We start from the raw sequence: 17444 nt of genomic DNA on the forward strand, positions 1-17444 counted from the left end.
AGTGTCCACAGAGAGTATTTTATTAGTAGACAAGAGGAGTAAAATGCATTGATGTACCCCCTGAATATCTCCTAAGTCTTGGTCTTGCGTCTCACGTAAATAGTCACCTAGGAACTTTGCCGTTGGGCAAAGAGACTGTTTCTTTTTGGGGTGGCATAGAGACCGCTAGATGCCACATAAGAAGGCTCGGTGGTGGTAAGAGCTGAAGGAATAGTGAGAGGACATTGTCCTGGGGAATCACATCCAAAAGGAGTACTGGTACCCTTTGGGAAGGCTGGCAGGACGCTGCTCTGACCTGTTTTCTATGTTCTGGACCGGCAACCTCAGCACCACTGCTCTGCCTAACCACCCGGGGCCTCACAGTGGGGAGGATGGAGGAGAATGGGAAGAAGCAGGAAGACAGTTCCGACTCCAGGCTGCGATGGGCCAACCTACAGACAGGACAGTTACAGGGACAGAGTGTAGCCACGCTGATGCCATTAAAACCCTGAGAGATTTGGCTTAGGTTTTCTAGAAAAACAAAAAAGAAGCTGAAATACCCACTGGGGCAGTATGCCTAAGGGGGATGTGTGCAATGCTCTTGAAAATGTATTGCCATTTCTGCTTCCAAAAGGAAGCAGGCCCTCTTTATTCCTTGACTCTACACATTCCTTGAATGTGTGTATTTGCCACTTTGAAGTCCAATAATAAGGAAAAAGTCCTTGCACGAACTATAAAGGAAGACTTTTATAGATACACTTAGATCTTTATGTCATGTCACTATGGACTGAGTTGTGTTCCCCAAAATTCATACATTGAAGCTTCATCTCTAATGCGATTGTGTTGGCAGATGGGGTCTTTGGGAGGTATTTAGGTTTAGATGAAGTCATGAGGGTGGGACCCTCATGATGGGATCCATGCTTGATGATAATAAGAGGCACCAGAAAGCTCTCTCCCTCGGCTATGTGAGGACACGGGGAAAGGCAGCCATCTGCAAGCCAGGCACACAGCCCTCTCTAAAACAGGAATCTGCGGTGCCTTGGTCGAGACATCTCAGCCCCCAGAACGGTGAGAAAATAAATTTCTGTTGTTTAAACGACTCAGTCGATGTATTTATTATGGCAGCCTAAGCCAATACACATGTAAAGGATATCAAAAATAACTAAGGACTCCGTGTAACTTCTCCATGAAATTTCTGCTAAATGGTAATTAGAGGTAACAGTGTGGGCATTTCGCTGGATGTGAAGTCACCTTTCTGTATTTTGCTGTTTAATCTGTCCCTGCGTAAGGAGAGGAAAAAGTAAAAGAGGAGTAGTTCCTTGATTAATCACATACCGACATTCATCAGCCACGGACCGATGTGCCTCACGCGTAAAACTATTAAAAGTCATAAATCATACCTGACATCCTTTTTGAAACTTCTCTGGGGTTATCCAGTCTTCAAGCATCCTCAGAATGGAAACGCCCTATGGTGGAAAAGAATAGCAAATTGAACTAGTAAAGGATATCAGTGACCACTGTCGTGACTAGTATTTCATGATCATATGTGTGAGATTATCTCTTCAATATGACTCCACTAAATTACTTGGCTATAGCTCCATGGTTTTAAAATAAAAATAGCATTTGGCACACCTCCTGTATCTATGCTTCTAAAATAACAAAAGGTCAAGAGTAGTTGATAAAGGGGCCATCATTTCAGAGACTTGGGGGGTTAAATAATTATTGCACTTCATCAAATGAACCAGCAGATGGAGCTTTTCTGATGAAAGAGAACCGTTAGAAAGACTTAGAAAACTCTTATTTTTCAGTGAATAAGGAAAGTAATTCCATGATAAAATTCTGGCTACTTCTTAAATTTATTTCAATACTTTTCAAAATACTACATTTTGTGGAAAGAGTTGAGGAATTATCTGGTCAAATAGTTTAATATAGATATATCATTTAGGTATAAAATCCTTTTCAAAAGTAGTTCATCTCATTTGGTTTTATTTTGTCTGAAGAATCTAATGAATACTTCTGCTCTCTACTTTCTCTGCACATGTGATAAGATTAATACTAAAATGCACTATTGATAAATTTTTATATCCATTTTCAAGTAACTTGCCGGAAGAACATGTGCTTCTCCCCATCTGTTAGCAATTTTTACTGCAATTTATTAAGTATAAATTATTTTTGCACAGAGAAGACTAAAGGCTTAGAACATTTATTTCTGACCTAGTATCTTAAACCCATGGAATATCTAGGACTCGGAAAGAAACCGATTTAATAAAATATAAACATCTCCATGTGAGTAATTAGAATATCCTGTAAGTGGCCTAGAAATGTTCACTTTAACAGAAATATAAAAGAATCGTTAGCAATATGAAAGAAAAATGAGAACAGAAGCCTAAAAAGATGCTGTGGGAATGACAGGGAAAGCCAAAATTATGATGCTATAAATTTGAAGTAGCCATCTATGGAAGGCTTTTCTCACGTAAGCCATTTTATCTAGTATTCATTTTAGTAATTAAAATATTTTGTCTTAAACAAAACTAGGCATTATCCAGAATAACCAACTGTATTCATTTCCAGTGGCTTTTGAGCAACTTAGCATAGTGGGTAAGCCTTGAGCAGCAAAAGGGAAATAGCTACATCATGCTGCATGCAGGCATGAATACATTTGGAGGAGGAGCTGTAGGAAGGAAACACTGTGGGAGAAAATGGGTCGCTGCAGACCTTCAGTAGTTCTGCAAAAAAAAATTTCTTGGATAAAAATGCCCCATCTGCAACATGCTAATAACGTCATCTTTATGTCTTATATAAAAATGGATAAAAGGAATTCCTTCCAACTGAGTTGGGTTTCAGTTCTTCCTGGAAGCACTAAAGGATTCTATAGAAAAGATGTCCCCATATATGGCGTTTTCCAAAGACCACATAGCAGAAAAAGAAGATTCACTCTTTTAAAAAATCAGATAAAAGAATTTTAAATTTGAAGCTTAAGGTGTACATGTTCAGTTAGAATGAGAGAGGCTATAAACAAAAGTGAAGGGAGAAATCTTTCAAAGTCTGATTCAAAGTCTTGTGACAATGACCAGCATTGATCGTTTTGACCGAAAAGTCCCAACTACTGAATATTCAGCATCCAGAAATAAGTCCCACACTGTTTCCTAAAGCCCATGAGCATTGTCTAACCTTCTTACCGTTTTTAGGCATTTACTAAAAGTCACTAAACAGGAAGATGCTCACAACAATGTCCTATCTTCCCCACCTTGCTATAGGATATTCCATCGAAGACAGACGTTATTTCAGCAGGAGTTGTCACAGTGACAACAATTGGGTGCGAAGACGTCAAAGAATCGTCCTCTTGTACAGGTAACACGTCTTCAAGTAACATCTGATCTCTCTGAAACGACACAACGCACCAAAGAAATACAGCACTTCCTCTATAATGGTCCATATTTCAAAATATCAGTGATATAAAATTGGGGGAGAATAAATATAAATTGCTCAAATTACTTAAGACAAGCGTTAGGTGTCCAAATGAATCACATGTTGCACTGATTCATCTGCATGGATTCCATTCCCTTCTTCTAGTATAATTCCTTTGACTCCGCCCCTATGTGACAGGCCAAGAAGACACAAGCATCTGTGAATTCTGTCTCTGCCACTTCTGTGTGACTTTCGGACATGTGCCAAGCTTTTCAAGCCCTATTTCCGCACCTGTGCAATGGGCATGTTATCGCCTCACACCTTTGTTCTCCGAATTAAGTGAGGATACATGTTGATCTGCCAAAAACTAATGTTCGGGATTTCTTTTTTTCAGTCAACTAATCATTAGAATTTGGATGATTCATAATTAATCAAAGAAAATATTAGCTTTTGCCATAGTTCATCATCTTCTCATTCCAATACTATGTTTTCTTGGCAAAATACAGTGGTTGAGAGGTCTAGCCATCTAGTCAGACTTCCACAGCTCATAACTCAATTTTTGCCATTTCCTAGATACGTAGGTTTAAGCAAGCTCCCGCACCCATCAAATAGCGATAATAATGGCATCTACTTTTTGGAATTGTTAGAGAATTCAATGAGATAATGCATGGTAAGCATTTGGCATAGTCTCTGGTGGAGTGAAACCCAACACATTAGCTGCTATTATTATTTTGATTCATAATCAATTAGATTCTGAAATCTCATTCTGTTAAATCATTACTTAAAGAAAAATCAAAAGCCTTATTGGTCTTCTTTTATTAAAAATATTCCCCAAAGAGGAGCATACTATATTTACATTTTCCAATTTTGTGATTTCCATTTATAATAGACAAGGTACTATTGTCAAGTGATGACTGCCAATCAAGGTAATTTTGATCTGAATTTAAAACTTTGTGCACCTTTTATTTTATTTTTTTTCCAATATATGAAATTTATTGTCAAATTGGTTTCCATACAACACCCAGTGCTCATCCCAAAAGGTGCCCTCCTCAATACCCATCACCCACCCTCCCCTCCCTCCCACCCCCCAACAACCCTCAGTTTGTTCTCAGTTTTTAAGAGTCTCTTATGCTTTGGCTCTCTCCCACTCTAACCTCTTTTTTTTTTTTTCCTTCCCCTCCTCCATGGGTTTCTGTTAAGTTTCTCAGGATCCACATAAGAGTGAAAACATATGGTATCTGTCTTTCTCTGTATGGCTTATTTCACTTAGCATCACACTCTCCAGTTCCATCCACGTTGCTACAAAGGGCCGTATTTCGTTCTTTCTCATTGCCATGTAGTACTCCATTGCTTTGTACACCTTTTAGATGCAGAACGCATTCAGGTCTCAGGGTCAGGAAATTTGACTCTAGTCTTAGTTGTGCTACCAATTTTCTATGTGAGATTGGAAAGTTAGATTACCTCCTGGGCATCAGAGTTTTCACCTGTAAAGTGAAGCTCCACTATTATGGTACTTATCAGGCTCTCTTACAGTCTGTCTTTTTATTTATCTGTCCCCTCTACCCACCATACCCTTAACTGGGAGCTCCTTGAGGGCAAGAACTATGTTTTGTTCAGTTTTGGATACTCTGTAGTGTTCACTAAAGATAGAAGACTGAATGAGTGGATAAAGAATGAATGAATGGGGGCAACTTGGGTGGCTGAGTTGGTCAAGTGTCCTATTCTTGGTTTCGGCTCGGGTCAGGATCTCACAGATCGTGATTTTGAGCCCCACATCAGGCTCCATGCTGACAATGCGGAGCTTGCTTGGGATTCACTCTCTTTCCCTCTCTCTCTGCCCTTCCCCTGCTCATGCTCTCTCTCTCTCTCTCTCTCTCTCTCTCTCTCTCTCTCTCTCTCTCAAAATAAATAAATAAACTTAAAAAAAAAAGGAATGAATGAATGATGATGAATGGGTGAATAAATGAGTTGGACCATGTGATTAAATTTCACTTAAGAACTGCATACTAAATTCTTTTGAAATTTCATTGGTGTTTTGAAATACTGAATTGGAATATTAAAATGTTATATATATATATAAATAAAATATATATATATATATGACAACAATTTAAAATGTTATACTTTCTTGTGATACCTTGATATAAGTATGGCATCAGGATATTTTATACAAAATAAAGGACAACATATTTTTTCATTTATATAGTTTAGTTTCAATAAATTACAAAATCAACAATTTTCAACATATATGAGTGATTCCCAACTAGTGGAAAGTTTGTCCCCCAGGGAACATCTGGAAACATGTGGACACATTTTTGGTTTTACAACTGGGGAGGGAGGGTTACTTGTATCTCTATATGGGCCAGGGATGCTCTTAAATATCCTACAATACACAGGACAGCCTCCACCATTATCAAGCACTCCTGAATTATCTGGGCCAAATGTCAGTAGTTCCGTGGTTGGAAAACCCTGATGTAGATTAAAAGTTCTAAAGCAGGAATTGTTGCAAGTTAACTTCTTCATTTTTTAAGATAGCTTGTAGAATCGGCCAAAGGCTTCAAGTTTGTCTTTTTATTTTTTCCAGTAGAGGGCGGTAGTCTTATAGTACACAACTTTCTGTAATTCTCTACTTTTACACATCTACACATTTACACTTTCATATATACTAACAGACAGGCATACCTACACCATCTAAATAGAGATAAAGACAGATTTAGCTTTTCAGAAAAAAATCTTTAGGGTTCACAGACGCCTTTGTTCCAGGCCCCTCAGGGACATAAGGTAGGATAATGGTAGTTACATGTATTTTTAGGAGCTTTTAAGCTTACAAGAGAGAGAACAATGTTCTTCTTTTATAGAGGAGAGAACCAACTCAGGATACGTCACTTGCTCAAAGTCACATTCTCTGTAACACTAAGTTTATGCTCTTATTTCTTTACCACACTATTTCACCATAAGGTAAGTGGTTTGCAAAATGAGAGATTTTTCAAAGGACTAGCACTACAGACACTTAAATATAGAGCTGCATTGCCTAAGCTCACTATTTTTTTTTTCTTACTTTGACACATGTTATTAAGGGACTCTATCAAGGATATCCTCAGACTGGGCTGGTCAATTGCTCTCCGAGACCTCGGCACTCACCCTAAGCCAGATAGAGTTCAGTGGAGCTGACCGATTCTACTCCATACACACAATGGGCTTGGCCCCCCAGTTCACCATTGCACCAGGCCCCTGACTCGGGGACATTGTCATTGTGTACAGGTCTCAGTCACTTTCATGAGGAAAATAGACATTTGGAGCTTATGTGTTTAGGGCTCACCATTTGCCACTCTTTTTCTGCTTGGTCTACTCCCAGGAACTCAAAGAAGGAAGCAAAGCCTTCATTCAGCCACAAGTCTTCCCACCATTCCATGGTCACAATATTTCCAAACCACTGGAATTATAAGCAATAAAGAGATGGTTAAATTTTTATGCTTGTGGTAGAGAGGCCTAGACAATTTCAATACATTTATTTGTCCATGAAAATGTCACTTGACACAGAAGTGGCAGGCATTGTACTTAATTAGCATTTATTTCCTGCATTATTTCTCCTGATTTTTTTCCACTTCTCCTGATTTTTAAATGATCTTAAATTCTCTTTCGTTTATTGCCTTTATTTTAGTATCACCGGGACTATTTAAAGTCATAGCAAAGACTCCTGTATACTTACTACAAGCAAAACAATGTGTCTTAAAAGGTTTTTATGGTAAAATATTTAGTAGCACTAAGAAAGACTTTCAAGCAGGATTTTCTGGTTGGCCATTTTTTATTTGTCAAGTTATAATTAATTTCAGTTATTCCTATGGTCTTAAGCTACTTTAAAAAAACAAGTGAAAATTTGAGGGGCATCTGGGTGGCTCAGTCGGTCAAGGGTCTGACTCTTGATTTTGGCTCAGGTCAAGATATTGTAGTTCGTGGGTTTGAGACCCGCATCAGGCTCTGCACTGACAGAGCCTGTCTCCCCCTCCCCTGCTTGTGTGTGCACTCATGCTTTCCCTCTCTCTCTCTCTCTCTCTCAAAAAAAAAAAAAAAAGAAAAGAAAAGAAAAAAAAAGCTGATTTGATGCTAAGATTCTATACCTGATGCACAAGTTCATGGGCAACCACACTGGCCACCCTCTGCCGGTTTGATGAAGCTGATTCCTGAGGGTCATAAAGCAAATTTGTTTCTCTGTAAGTGATGAGTCCCCAGTTCTCCATAGCCCCGGTGCCAAAGTCTGGAATAGCGATTTCATCTATGGAAAAAGAAACAGTCCCATGAAAAATACTTCTTTGCATTTGTTTATAACATTTCTTGCCAAATTAAGTTCTTTGGATGAATGTGGTTTTTTTCATTAAATTTTTTTTCAACGTTTATTTATTTTTTGGGGGACAGAGAGAGACAGAGCATGAACGGGGGAGGGGCAGAGAGAGGGGGAGACACAGAATCGGAAACAGGCTCCAGGCTCTGAGCCATCAGCCCAGAGCCTGACGCGGGGCTCGAACTCACGGACCGCGAGATCGTGACCTGGCTGAAGTCGGACGCTTAACCGACTGCGCCATCCAGGCGCCCCTGGATGAATGTGTTTTAAAAAGGCTAAAAATAATTTCTTAGAATAAAAAACAATAATCTATTTGTGTGAACTATTCAATCTTCATGCACTCAAACTTTCCATGGAATGTTTCCTGTTGACTCCAGATATCAATGTGTCTTCTATTTTTCAAAGAAGGATACTAATGGCAATGCTCTTTTCAGTCCTCTATAATTTTATGTCTTTGTCTCTGTCTGTACTTCATTTTTATTAGAAGTGCAGGGCTTCGAAGTACACAGAGATATATTTCTATCCAGGGATGCAGAATATTAGAGAATATAAAATTCCACTTTTCCCTATTTCTGTACAATTTATCAGCTCGATTCCCTACTAATTGAATAGGGTCCCATCCATTTGTGTGCACTAAAGAAGTTGGGTCAACACGAAATAAACTGTATTCTTTCTCAATTCTCTTCCAGACCTACCATGTCGGGTTCTACCAGGACTTTCTATTCTTTATTTTTGTTTGGGCCCATAATCTTAGATATAATGATAGGAAGAAGCGGTGCTGATCAGTTCCATGTCAAATCGCAAAACGGAAAATGTTGAGCTTGATTAGTGGACAGGATGCAATTTCTTCAGTTAATGAACTATGATAAAAAAATGTAATTTCTCTATTAGCACCCAGAATTTCAATGATTCTAGTTAAAATAAGGATTCCTAAACCTTTTTATAAAGAATGAAAAATGGGTATATTATCTTCAATAAAAATCAAGATTACAGCAGTAGTTTTCTTTTTGTGTCATCGTCATTCTTAGGTTTGGCTATTTTGTCACAAGAACACCCACTTAAAGGGTGAAGAACTACTCCCTCCAAGGACCAATATTTTCTATAACATTATGGAGTATAATTTGTACCTAATCTTTGAACAAAAGGACTTTTTTTGTGACCTGGTTTCTCTAGTGAGTATTAACGTTATAATTAATGAACTCTAGTGTAGTGTTTAATAAACACTACACTAGAGATCAGGAGGGAACAAATGCAGAAGTCATCTGTAAAAAAAAAGTCTAGGAAACAGTTAATTCTGAAAGGGTTGAAATGCATTTTAAAGTATAAAGAAGGAGTAAGGGAGAATGAGGAAGAGAAAAGGAGCAGAGAGAATAAATTTCTAAGAGCTCCACTTCCCACTTTATCCTGGGTGGTACAAGTGAGATAAAGAGAGAAGAGACTTTTAAATTGATGTGCTTAACATTTTATTAAATATTATTCTGATTTTGATGAAAAGTTGTTTCTCTTCCTTTCTCTCTGTAATAGTTGGGAGCTGATGCCATTGAAGAGAAAACGGACCATCTACAAAGGTGCTCAGAGCCACAGCTATTCCCACTCAGAGAACCTGGTTTCCCAGTCACTTTGCACTGCTAATTTGTTAAAGTACAGGCATAAATTGAAATGGAGAAATAAATTTTGGATTGGTTGGCGTTCTTGTTGCCTCCATTTTATCCCTACAGACATCTATATGGATGTTTCATTTAAAGTCTTTGCAAATACCACGCAAGCTTACTAATAAAGCATTTTTGCTGTTGGTAGAAGTGTCATATCCATTTCGATTATAGCCTTACTTTTATTTTAAAAAGAAAACGTTCCCCCCCATTAGAAAAAAAAAAATATATATATATATATATATATTTTCATTCTAACTGCTGGAGAATCTAGAATTAGTCTTGTCCAATGGAAGGACGGGAAGAACATAGGACTCCGATAGCATCATTTATCTCTTTTAGTTATGAACTCATTGATGGGAGAGCAGCAATGTAAGCTCTTGGAACAGTAATGACTTTGAAATCAACTAATCTAGGTTGCTATTTCTGGCTCCATTATTATCAGCGTCTGCAGTTCCACACAATACTTTAATCTTTATTTGGAAGTAAAAGTCTTTGCATTTAACAGGTAAGAACAGAGTAAGTATGGACATTACTCTTGGAGGAATCCAAAATGCGTCTTTCAGGGTCTAGTAAATATTAGACACATATTTTAGGCATATAATAAAAAGACTAAGGGGTGACTATTAACTGAAAATGCTAAACCTGGAGGAAATGATTTAACTTAGGTGAAAGCAAAGGCAATATTAAAAATAAGAAAATAAAAAATGAGTCTCACCTAATTTAGGAAGAGCATAATCCATAGCAAAGTATTCTTCAAAATAATCAAACACAATTTTAGTTATGGTTGCAGCATATTCAGCTGTGTGCTTTTGCTCTGGCTGGACATATATAGTGAGCTATTAAACAAAACACAAAAATTCAGTGAAAATTATTCTTTGTTTGATAAAACACAAAAACTATGACATATAACATAGTGGAGAGAAGGTGAGCTTTGGGGCCAGGTAGAGACTTGTTTGAATCCCAGGTCTTTATGGTTTTGGACAAATCACTTCACATCTCTGAGACTGATGTGTAAAGGAAATTATGCTGTATAACACTCTGAGTAATTTCAATAACTAGAAATTATGTAAGTCGCAACAGTTGGCATAGTGTCCAATATATTTTTTAAATATTACTTTTTTCTATTTAGAACATATATTCTTAATATCTATGTGTACCTATTTTTCTATCAATTTCTTTCTCTTTCTCTCTGTGTGTGTGTGTGTGTGTGTGTGTGTGTGTGTGTAATCTGCCTTTGAGGAAATGAGTCATGTGATTTTCTCATCTAAAGAGCCCTTAGATACATTTTTTTTTTGCTTGCACTATTCATTACTGTCCAAATTACCCTTTTGATATTTTAACTATTTTACTCCCAGAGTCTAAAATATAGTGATTCAAAATTTTCTGAGAGGGAGGCATCTTGACAAATTACATCAATTCTCTATTTGTGTGCCTATGACATGATTTACAAATCAAATCCAAGTATAAACTTTTTACCCCCCAATTTCAAGCATGTATGACCCAGAATAGCCAACACAATATTGAGGGAGAAAAACTAAGTTGGAAGATTGATACTACCTGACTTAAAGACTTACTATAAAGCTATACTAATCAAGACAATGTGGTATTAGCAAAAGAATAGACAAATAGATCAGTACAACACAGTAGAGGGCCCAGAAATAGACCCAATAAAAATAGTCAAATGATCCTTGACAAGGAAGCAAAGGCAATACAATGGAATACAGATCATGTTTTTAACCAATGGTGCTGGAACAACTGAACTTCCACATGCAAAAAAATGAATTTAGATACTGACCTTACACCCTTCACAAAAATTAACTTAAAATGGATTGCAGACCTAAATGTAAAAGGCAAAACTGTAAAATTCCTAGAAGATAACATGGGAGAAAACTTAGATGACCTTGGGTATGAAGATAACTTCTTGCAACACCATGAAAGAAATAATTGATGATTTGGACTTCATTAAAAACTTCTGGTCTGTGAAAGACAATGTCAAGAGAATGAGAAGACAAACCACAGACTGGGAGAAAATATTTGCAAGAGACATATCTGATAAAAGACTGCTACCCCAAATATACAAAGAGCTCTTAAAATTCAACAAGAAGAAAACAAACAAGCTGATTAAAACATGGGCCAAAGACCTTAACAAACACCTCATCAGTGAAGATACAGAGTTTGCAAATACGTTACACAAAAAGATGCTCCCCATCATATGTCATCAAGGAGATGCAACAGTAAGGTACGACTGCACACCCACTAGAATGCCAAAATCTGGAACACTGACAACAACAAATGCTAGCAAGGACATGGAGTTCCCATACACTGCTGCTGGGAATGCAAAATGCTATAGCCGCCTTGGAAGACAATTTGGAAGTTTCTGACAAAACTAAACATACCCTTACTATATGATGCAGTAATTGTGCTCCTTTGTATTTACCTAAAGATTTTAAAACATGTCCAACAAATACTTGCACATAAATGTTTATAGCGGCTTCACTCACAATTCCCAACACTTGGAAGCAACCAAGATGTCCTTCAATAGATAAATAAACTGTGGCCCATCCAGACAATGGAATATTACTCTGTGCTAAAAAGAAATGAGCTATCAAGCCATGAAAAGACAGGGAGAAACCTTAAATACATATTACTAACTGAAAGAGGCCAGTCTGAAAAGGCCTCGTACTGTATCACTCCAACTATATTATTTTGGAAGAGGCAAAACTATGGAGACAATAAGGAGATCAGTAGTCGCTAGGGGTTAGGAGGTGGAGGAAAAAGGAAATATGAATAAATGGACCACAAAGGATTTTTAGGGCAGTGAAAGCAATCTGTAGGATATAACAATGATACAAAAATAACATTATACATTTGTCCAAATCCATAGAATGTACAATGCCAAGAGCGAACCCTATGGTAAACTATGGATTTTGGATATTATGATGTGTCAATGTAGGTTCATCTTTGGTAAAAAAAAAAAAAAAATGTACTATTTGGAGGAGTGATAGTGATAATGGGGTATGGGATGCATATGTGGGGGCAGGAGGTATATGTAAAATCTTCATACCTTCCCTTCAATTTAATTGTACACTTAAAACTTCCCTAAAAAAAGTCTTTTAAAAATAACTTTGAGGAATTCAAGTGAAGCGTACTTGCTAAACTTATGGCCAGATTCAAAACCCTCAAGTAAAGCAAAATATGCAGTCATTTGGTAAATCCAATCCCATCTACCTAATGGCACAGGTGACCCATAATTTTAAAAAAGGAAAAAAGAAAGAGAAATTATGCCTACTTTCTTCCTTTATTATGCCAAAACCATTGCTAATTTTGGTATTCTTATAGGCACGGATCTTGAGCCATTTTTTCTCAGCTGTGAACAACAGTGGAAAGATCCAATAATTTAATGGACAAATACCAGAATGCCTGGGTGGCTCAGTCAGTAAAGCATCTGGCTCTTAATTTCGGCTCAGGTCATGATCTCATGGTTAGTGGGATCGAGTCTCAAGTCAGGCTCTGTGCTGACAACTCAGAGCCTGCTTGGGATTCTCTCTCCCCATCTCGTTCCACCCCTCCCCCACTCATGTGCACGCGCGCGTGCACGCACACACACTCTCATTTTCAAAATAAGTAAACATTTTGTAAAAAGCAAATAAAGGACAAGTACTGAAAGAGCATCCCTGAAATTACCAGTGCTGGTTCACTGTTCCCACATCCACTGGGTCATTGACATTCTTGCTTTATTTGCAAAAGTAAAGATGTGTTCATCTTCATCTCTAAAGGCAACACTATTCACACAACTGTCATCGCAACATCCTTTGAGGTTTTTTTTTGTTTTTTTTCAGCTGTCAGGATAGATGATACATTTTCTCACTGTCTTCTCTTTCTATGGAAACAATGACATGCATTTTCCAAGAAGTTCAATGAAACTAAGGATCCAGTCGGTGGCCACTGTACAGAGAAGAGGTAGTTGCCCCCTGTGAAATCAAAACTATCATGACTAGACAGGATGGCTCCATTAGATGCAGAAATTCTGAGAATTTTTCATCTGTGAATTAATTAGGATGTCAAAGCTCCCTCAGAATTTCTACTACATCTATTCTCATTAAAAAACTTCAGGAAGGTAGTTCCACCATGACTTCCTCCACTGTTATTGACACCCTACTTCTGTGCCACACATAATGTTTGAACAATGAAACGTTGAGAAAGAGGGAGAAAGAGATAGACCTACCCTATGACCCAGCAATAGCACTGCTAGGAATTTATCCAAGGGACACAGGAGTACTGATGCATAGGGGCACTTGTACCCCAATGTTCATAGCAGCACTCTCAACAATAGCCAAATTATGGAAAGAGCCTAAATGTCCATCAACTGATGAATGGATAAAGAAATTGTGGTTTATATACACTATGGAATACTACGTGGCAATGAGAAAAAATGAAATATGGCCTTTTGTAGCAACGTGGATGGAACTGGAGAGTGTGATGCTAAGTGAAATAAGCCATACAGAGAAAGACAGATACCATATGGTTTCACTCTTATGTGGATCCTGAGAAACTTAACAGGAACCCATGGGGGAGGGGAAGGAAAAAAAAAAAAAAGAGGTTAGAGTGGGAGAGAGCCAAAGCATAAGAGACTGTTGAGAACTGAGAACGAACTAAGGGTTGATGGGGGGTGGGAGGGAGGAGAGGGTGGGTGATGGGTATTGAGGAGGGCACCTTTTGGGATGAGCACTGGGTGTTGTATGGAAACCAATTTGACAATAAATTTCATATATAAATAAAAAAAAAAAAGAGGGAGAAAGAGGAAGAAGCGATAACAGTGAGTCCCTAGACTCACCATTGAGAGTTAAGAGGAAGAAGAGATAACAGTGGGAACCCCAGGTGGAAAATGGGGAAGAGAAACTGTGCTCTTTGTACCAGATCTTCTTTCCCATGCTAGTGGATCAACTCCCTTTAAGCACAATGCTTCTGAGACAACATATTCTGTTTTTTCTCACTCTCTAGACTTCTGTTGGTAGATTGATATCAATGTGGATTCAATGAATGAAAGTAGTCCTTTCTTCTTTTGTTTCTGAGAAACTCAAGCCCCCAGAGCTATGTTCTGTCTTCATAGTCTAACCAGTCTGAAGATCACATGGGATCCATGACCCTTATTTTGAAGGGTCATCGATCATATTTTATGACCATTGCTCTGATTAACTGAGCTAAGCAATCACAGAATATACAGATTCAGACATTAATCTGGTAACATAACCAGCCAAAGTTTATCTACAAGCGTGTCCTATCTGCTATATATAAAAAAACCATATTCTTAAAGACGGCCAACTGCCAACATGGTGTGCCATTTGAAGCTTCAAAATCCTCTCATGTGGCATCCATTTCATAGCAGGTCATCTGTGATGTTCAGATTTGCTGATTCAAGTGTTCTTCCCTCTGCTGCTGCCTTCACTCGTCCTCTGCTCAGCCCTTCCTGCTCTCTGACCTCATCTTCAACTCATGCTCCATCTGTATCTCCCGCTCCTTTCTGTGGGCTTTAGTAAAGGTGGCTAGCCTTCCTCCACCATCAGCCACCATCTGTCCATGACAGAGTTCAGGAAATTACCCCGAATTGTCATCACTTTGAAATAATTGCCATATTTCTTGTTTATGTGTTTGCTTTACTGTGATGATTTTTTTTAAGTATATGACTGGCAATATTGAAACAGCTTGGAATGAGAAAGAAGAGATACGTGCATATTCTTTCTTCTTGCCTTCTGAGTCATATATCTTTTATTATTCAAGGACTCTATTAAAGGTCAAATATCAAGTTTATATATAAGCTTTACAACCTTATATATAAATACAAAGTTTGTAAGGCTCTAAGAACCTAATTTGTATGCATATATTTAGTTTGCAGAGGCAGCAAGTTCCCCAAGTAAATGAAATGACCAAGGTATACCACTGTTGGATACCATGAGTCATATCTCAAAGTACTGAATCTATGGGGCTAGTGTCCAATTTAAAGTCTGTGCCTTCTAATGCATATATTCAGCTGATTATTCTTTTGGGAAGAGTGATACATCTGAGTTTTCGTTGTTGTTGTTACTTTTCTCTGATCATATGGGAACTGCCTGTAAAGAAGGCTTGCAGAGTTCTTAATATTGTCCCTTTCATTCAAGGGTCTCCAGGAATTTGAGAGGAGGAATTTACGTCCATGAGAATTAGGAACCTGATTGGTTGCTGCCATTTCCTTTATGTGTCATCATTATGATTAATCATTAGTCCCACGGAGTACTTTAAAATTTCCAGGTAATGGAAGAAGCACTTTCCATGAAATGTGTCACTCTATGCATCAATTCTGTGAATCTGAGACTATTAACAGTAATAGAATATAATATTTTGCATCACTGACAAGTTTCACTACTCCAGTTTTCACAATGATAAAATCCAAAGAGTTCTGAAAATATAAAGCTTTTTATGTGTTCAGAGCAAACTAATTTTGCAGACTCATCTGACCTGAACAAATGATAGTTTTTTCTAATCTTTATTTTTTCTCACCACAAAAACAGTGCTGCAGAAATTAGTATTTCTCTTTGACTGTAAGGTGCTGCCCCAGATCCTGCTGTAGTTATTCAAAACTATGTAGTATTTGTACCATTTGACCTTCACAAATCAGAGAATTGCTGAATTTTAACATGCAACTAGCCACATGGTTTTAGAGAAGAATTGTAGAACTCTACATCAGACTTTACAGTTTGAAGGGTTTTAAAAAGAAACTTCCTCGTGTGTACATGAGACCAATGAAGACTAGGGTGAAACTGACTAGGATTCAGCCCAAAGTTTGGTCTTTACTGTATCATACTGCCTCTTTTCTCTACCCTAAGAATGAAACCTGACTTTTCCTAGCTGCAAAATAGGAATAACAGCACCTATCTTGTGTGGTTGTGAACATAAAATAAGCTAGTATATGAAGCAGTGTCTGACACGTGAGAGTTTTATGCATCCTATCGAGAAGACTAGTATCATTGCAGGTAATGTACTGAATTATTCACCTCTGTGATTTCCTTTGTCTGCACTTCCTTATAGGTGAGCGATATCCACATTACCAGTAGAACATTAAGAGAATACAAGGGGGAAAAAAGTGGAGTTTTTCACTTCCAAAATAGGCGTTTCATGCCCACACAATAAACTTGAAAGCCAAAAGCTTTTGACTTGCAAAAGTCTCATTAGAAAGGCTTTTAGGGACTGCTGGGTGGCTCAGGTGGTTAAGGTTAAGTGTCTGACTCTTGATTTTAGCTCAGGTCACCATCTCACTGGGAGATCGAGCCTGGCATCAGGCTCTGTACTGACAGCACAGAACCTACTTGGGATTCTTTCTCTCCCTCCCTCTCTCTCTGCCCTTCCCCTGCTCATACTCTCTAAATAGACAGTCAGACAGACAGACAGGCATAGAAAGCAAGCAAGCAAGAAAACAGCTTTTTAGAAAAAAAGCAGAAGGCCAAGAAAAAAAGCAAACCATAGAACTTATGCTGTAACAATGGACTGGAACGAGAACGGAGGAAGGTCCAGACAGCTTTCCCTCAAAAAATTACAAGAGAGTTACTTGTGCCAGTTCATTTGAGTCAAAATTTAAGTTGTTTGGTGCCTGATGATTACAACTGCTGCAGAATTTTCTTAGAACAAAAACCAAACATTAAAGAAGTCTAACTTACCTCATAGAATTTTATATTTTAAATTAGTATTATGTTTATCTTTTTGTAAACTTAAATAAAGAATATGAATCATTAGCAATCTTCTATGGCTTCCTGGATTGAATACATGCTTTGGGGGAAGATTAAGAGCCATTAATTTCGAATAGCCCTTCCAATAAAGGAAGGCATCTTTTTAAAAAACTCATAAAAATGTTATTGAAATTAAACTCATTCCGAAAACTTTACAAAGCCACAGCAAACATGTCTTTTTAAAATAATAAAATAAACCTATGTCAAAAACAGCTCTGAGGCAGAAAATTGTCATTAGAAGGAGAACTGCTACAGGTAAGATCCACTGGCGAATACGACAATGAGTTGTCAAAGTTTTAAGGAGAAATA

At 37.8% G+C, this 17444-nt stretch overlaps 1 protein-coding gene across 1 annotated transcript in view; it reads right to left on the reverse strand.

Annotated features, from left to right (window-relative positions):
- ENPEP (glutamyl aminopeptidase) overlaps positions 1-17444 on the reverse strand; it is an 89571-nt gene that overhangs the window by 50512 nt on the left and 21615 nt on the right. The window contains exons 4-8 of the mRNA XM_040476061.1: positions 10094-10214; positions 7506-7660; positions 6707-6820; positions 3227-3361; positions 1380-1445 (exon numbers count right to left, since the gene is read on the reverse strand). Of these exons, the coding sequence (XP_040331995.1) occupies positions 1380-1445; positions 3227-3361; positions 6707-6820; positions 7506-7660; positions 10094-10214 (591 nt within the window). The remainder of the gene's footprint in view (positions 1-1379; positions 1446-3226; positions 3362-6706; positions 6821-7505; positions 7661-10093; positions 10215-17444) is intronic.

This window comes from Herpailurus yagouaroundi, unplaced genomic scaffold, assembly GCF_014898765.1.
Source record: "Herpailurus yagouaroundi ecotype Mexico unplaced genomic scaffold, PumYag 28, whole genome shotgun sequence".
Lineage (NCBI taxonomy): Eukaryota > Metazoa > Chordata > Mammalia > Carnivora > Felidae > Herpailurus > Herpailurus yagouaroundi.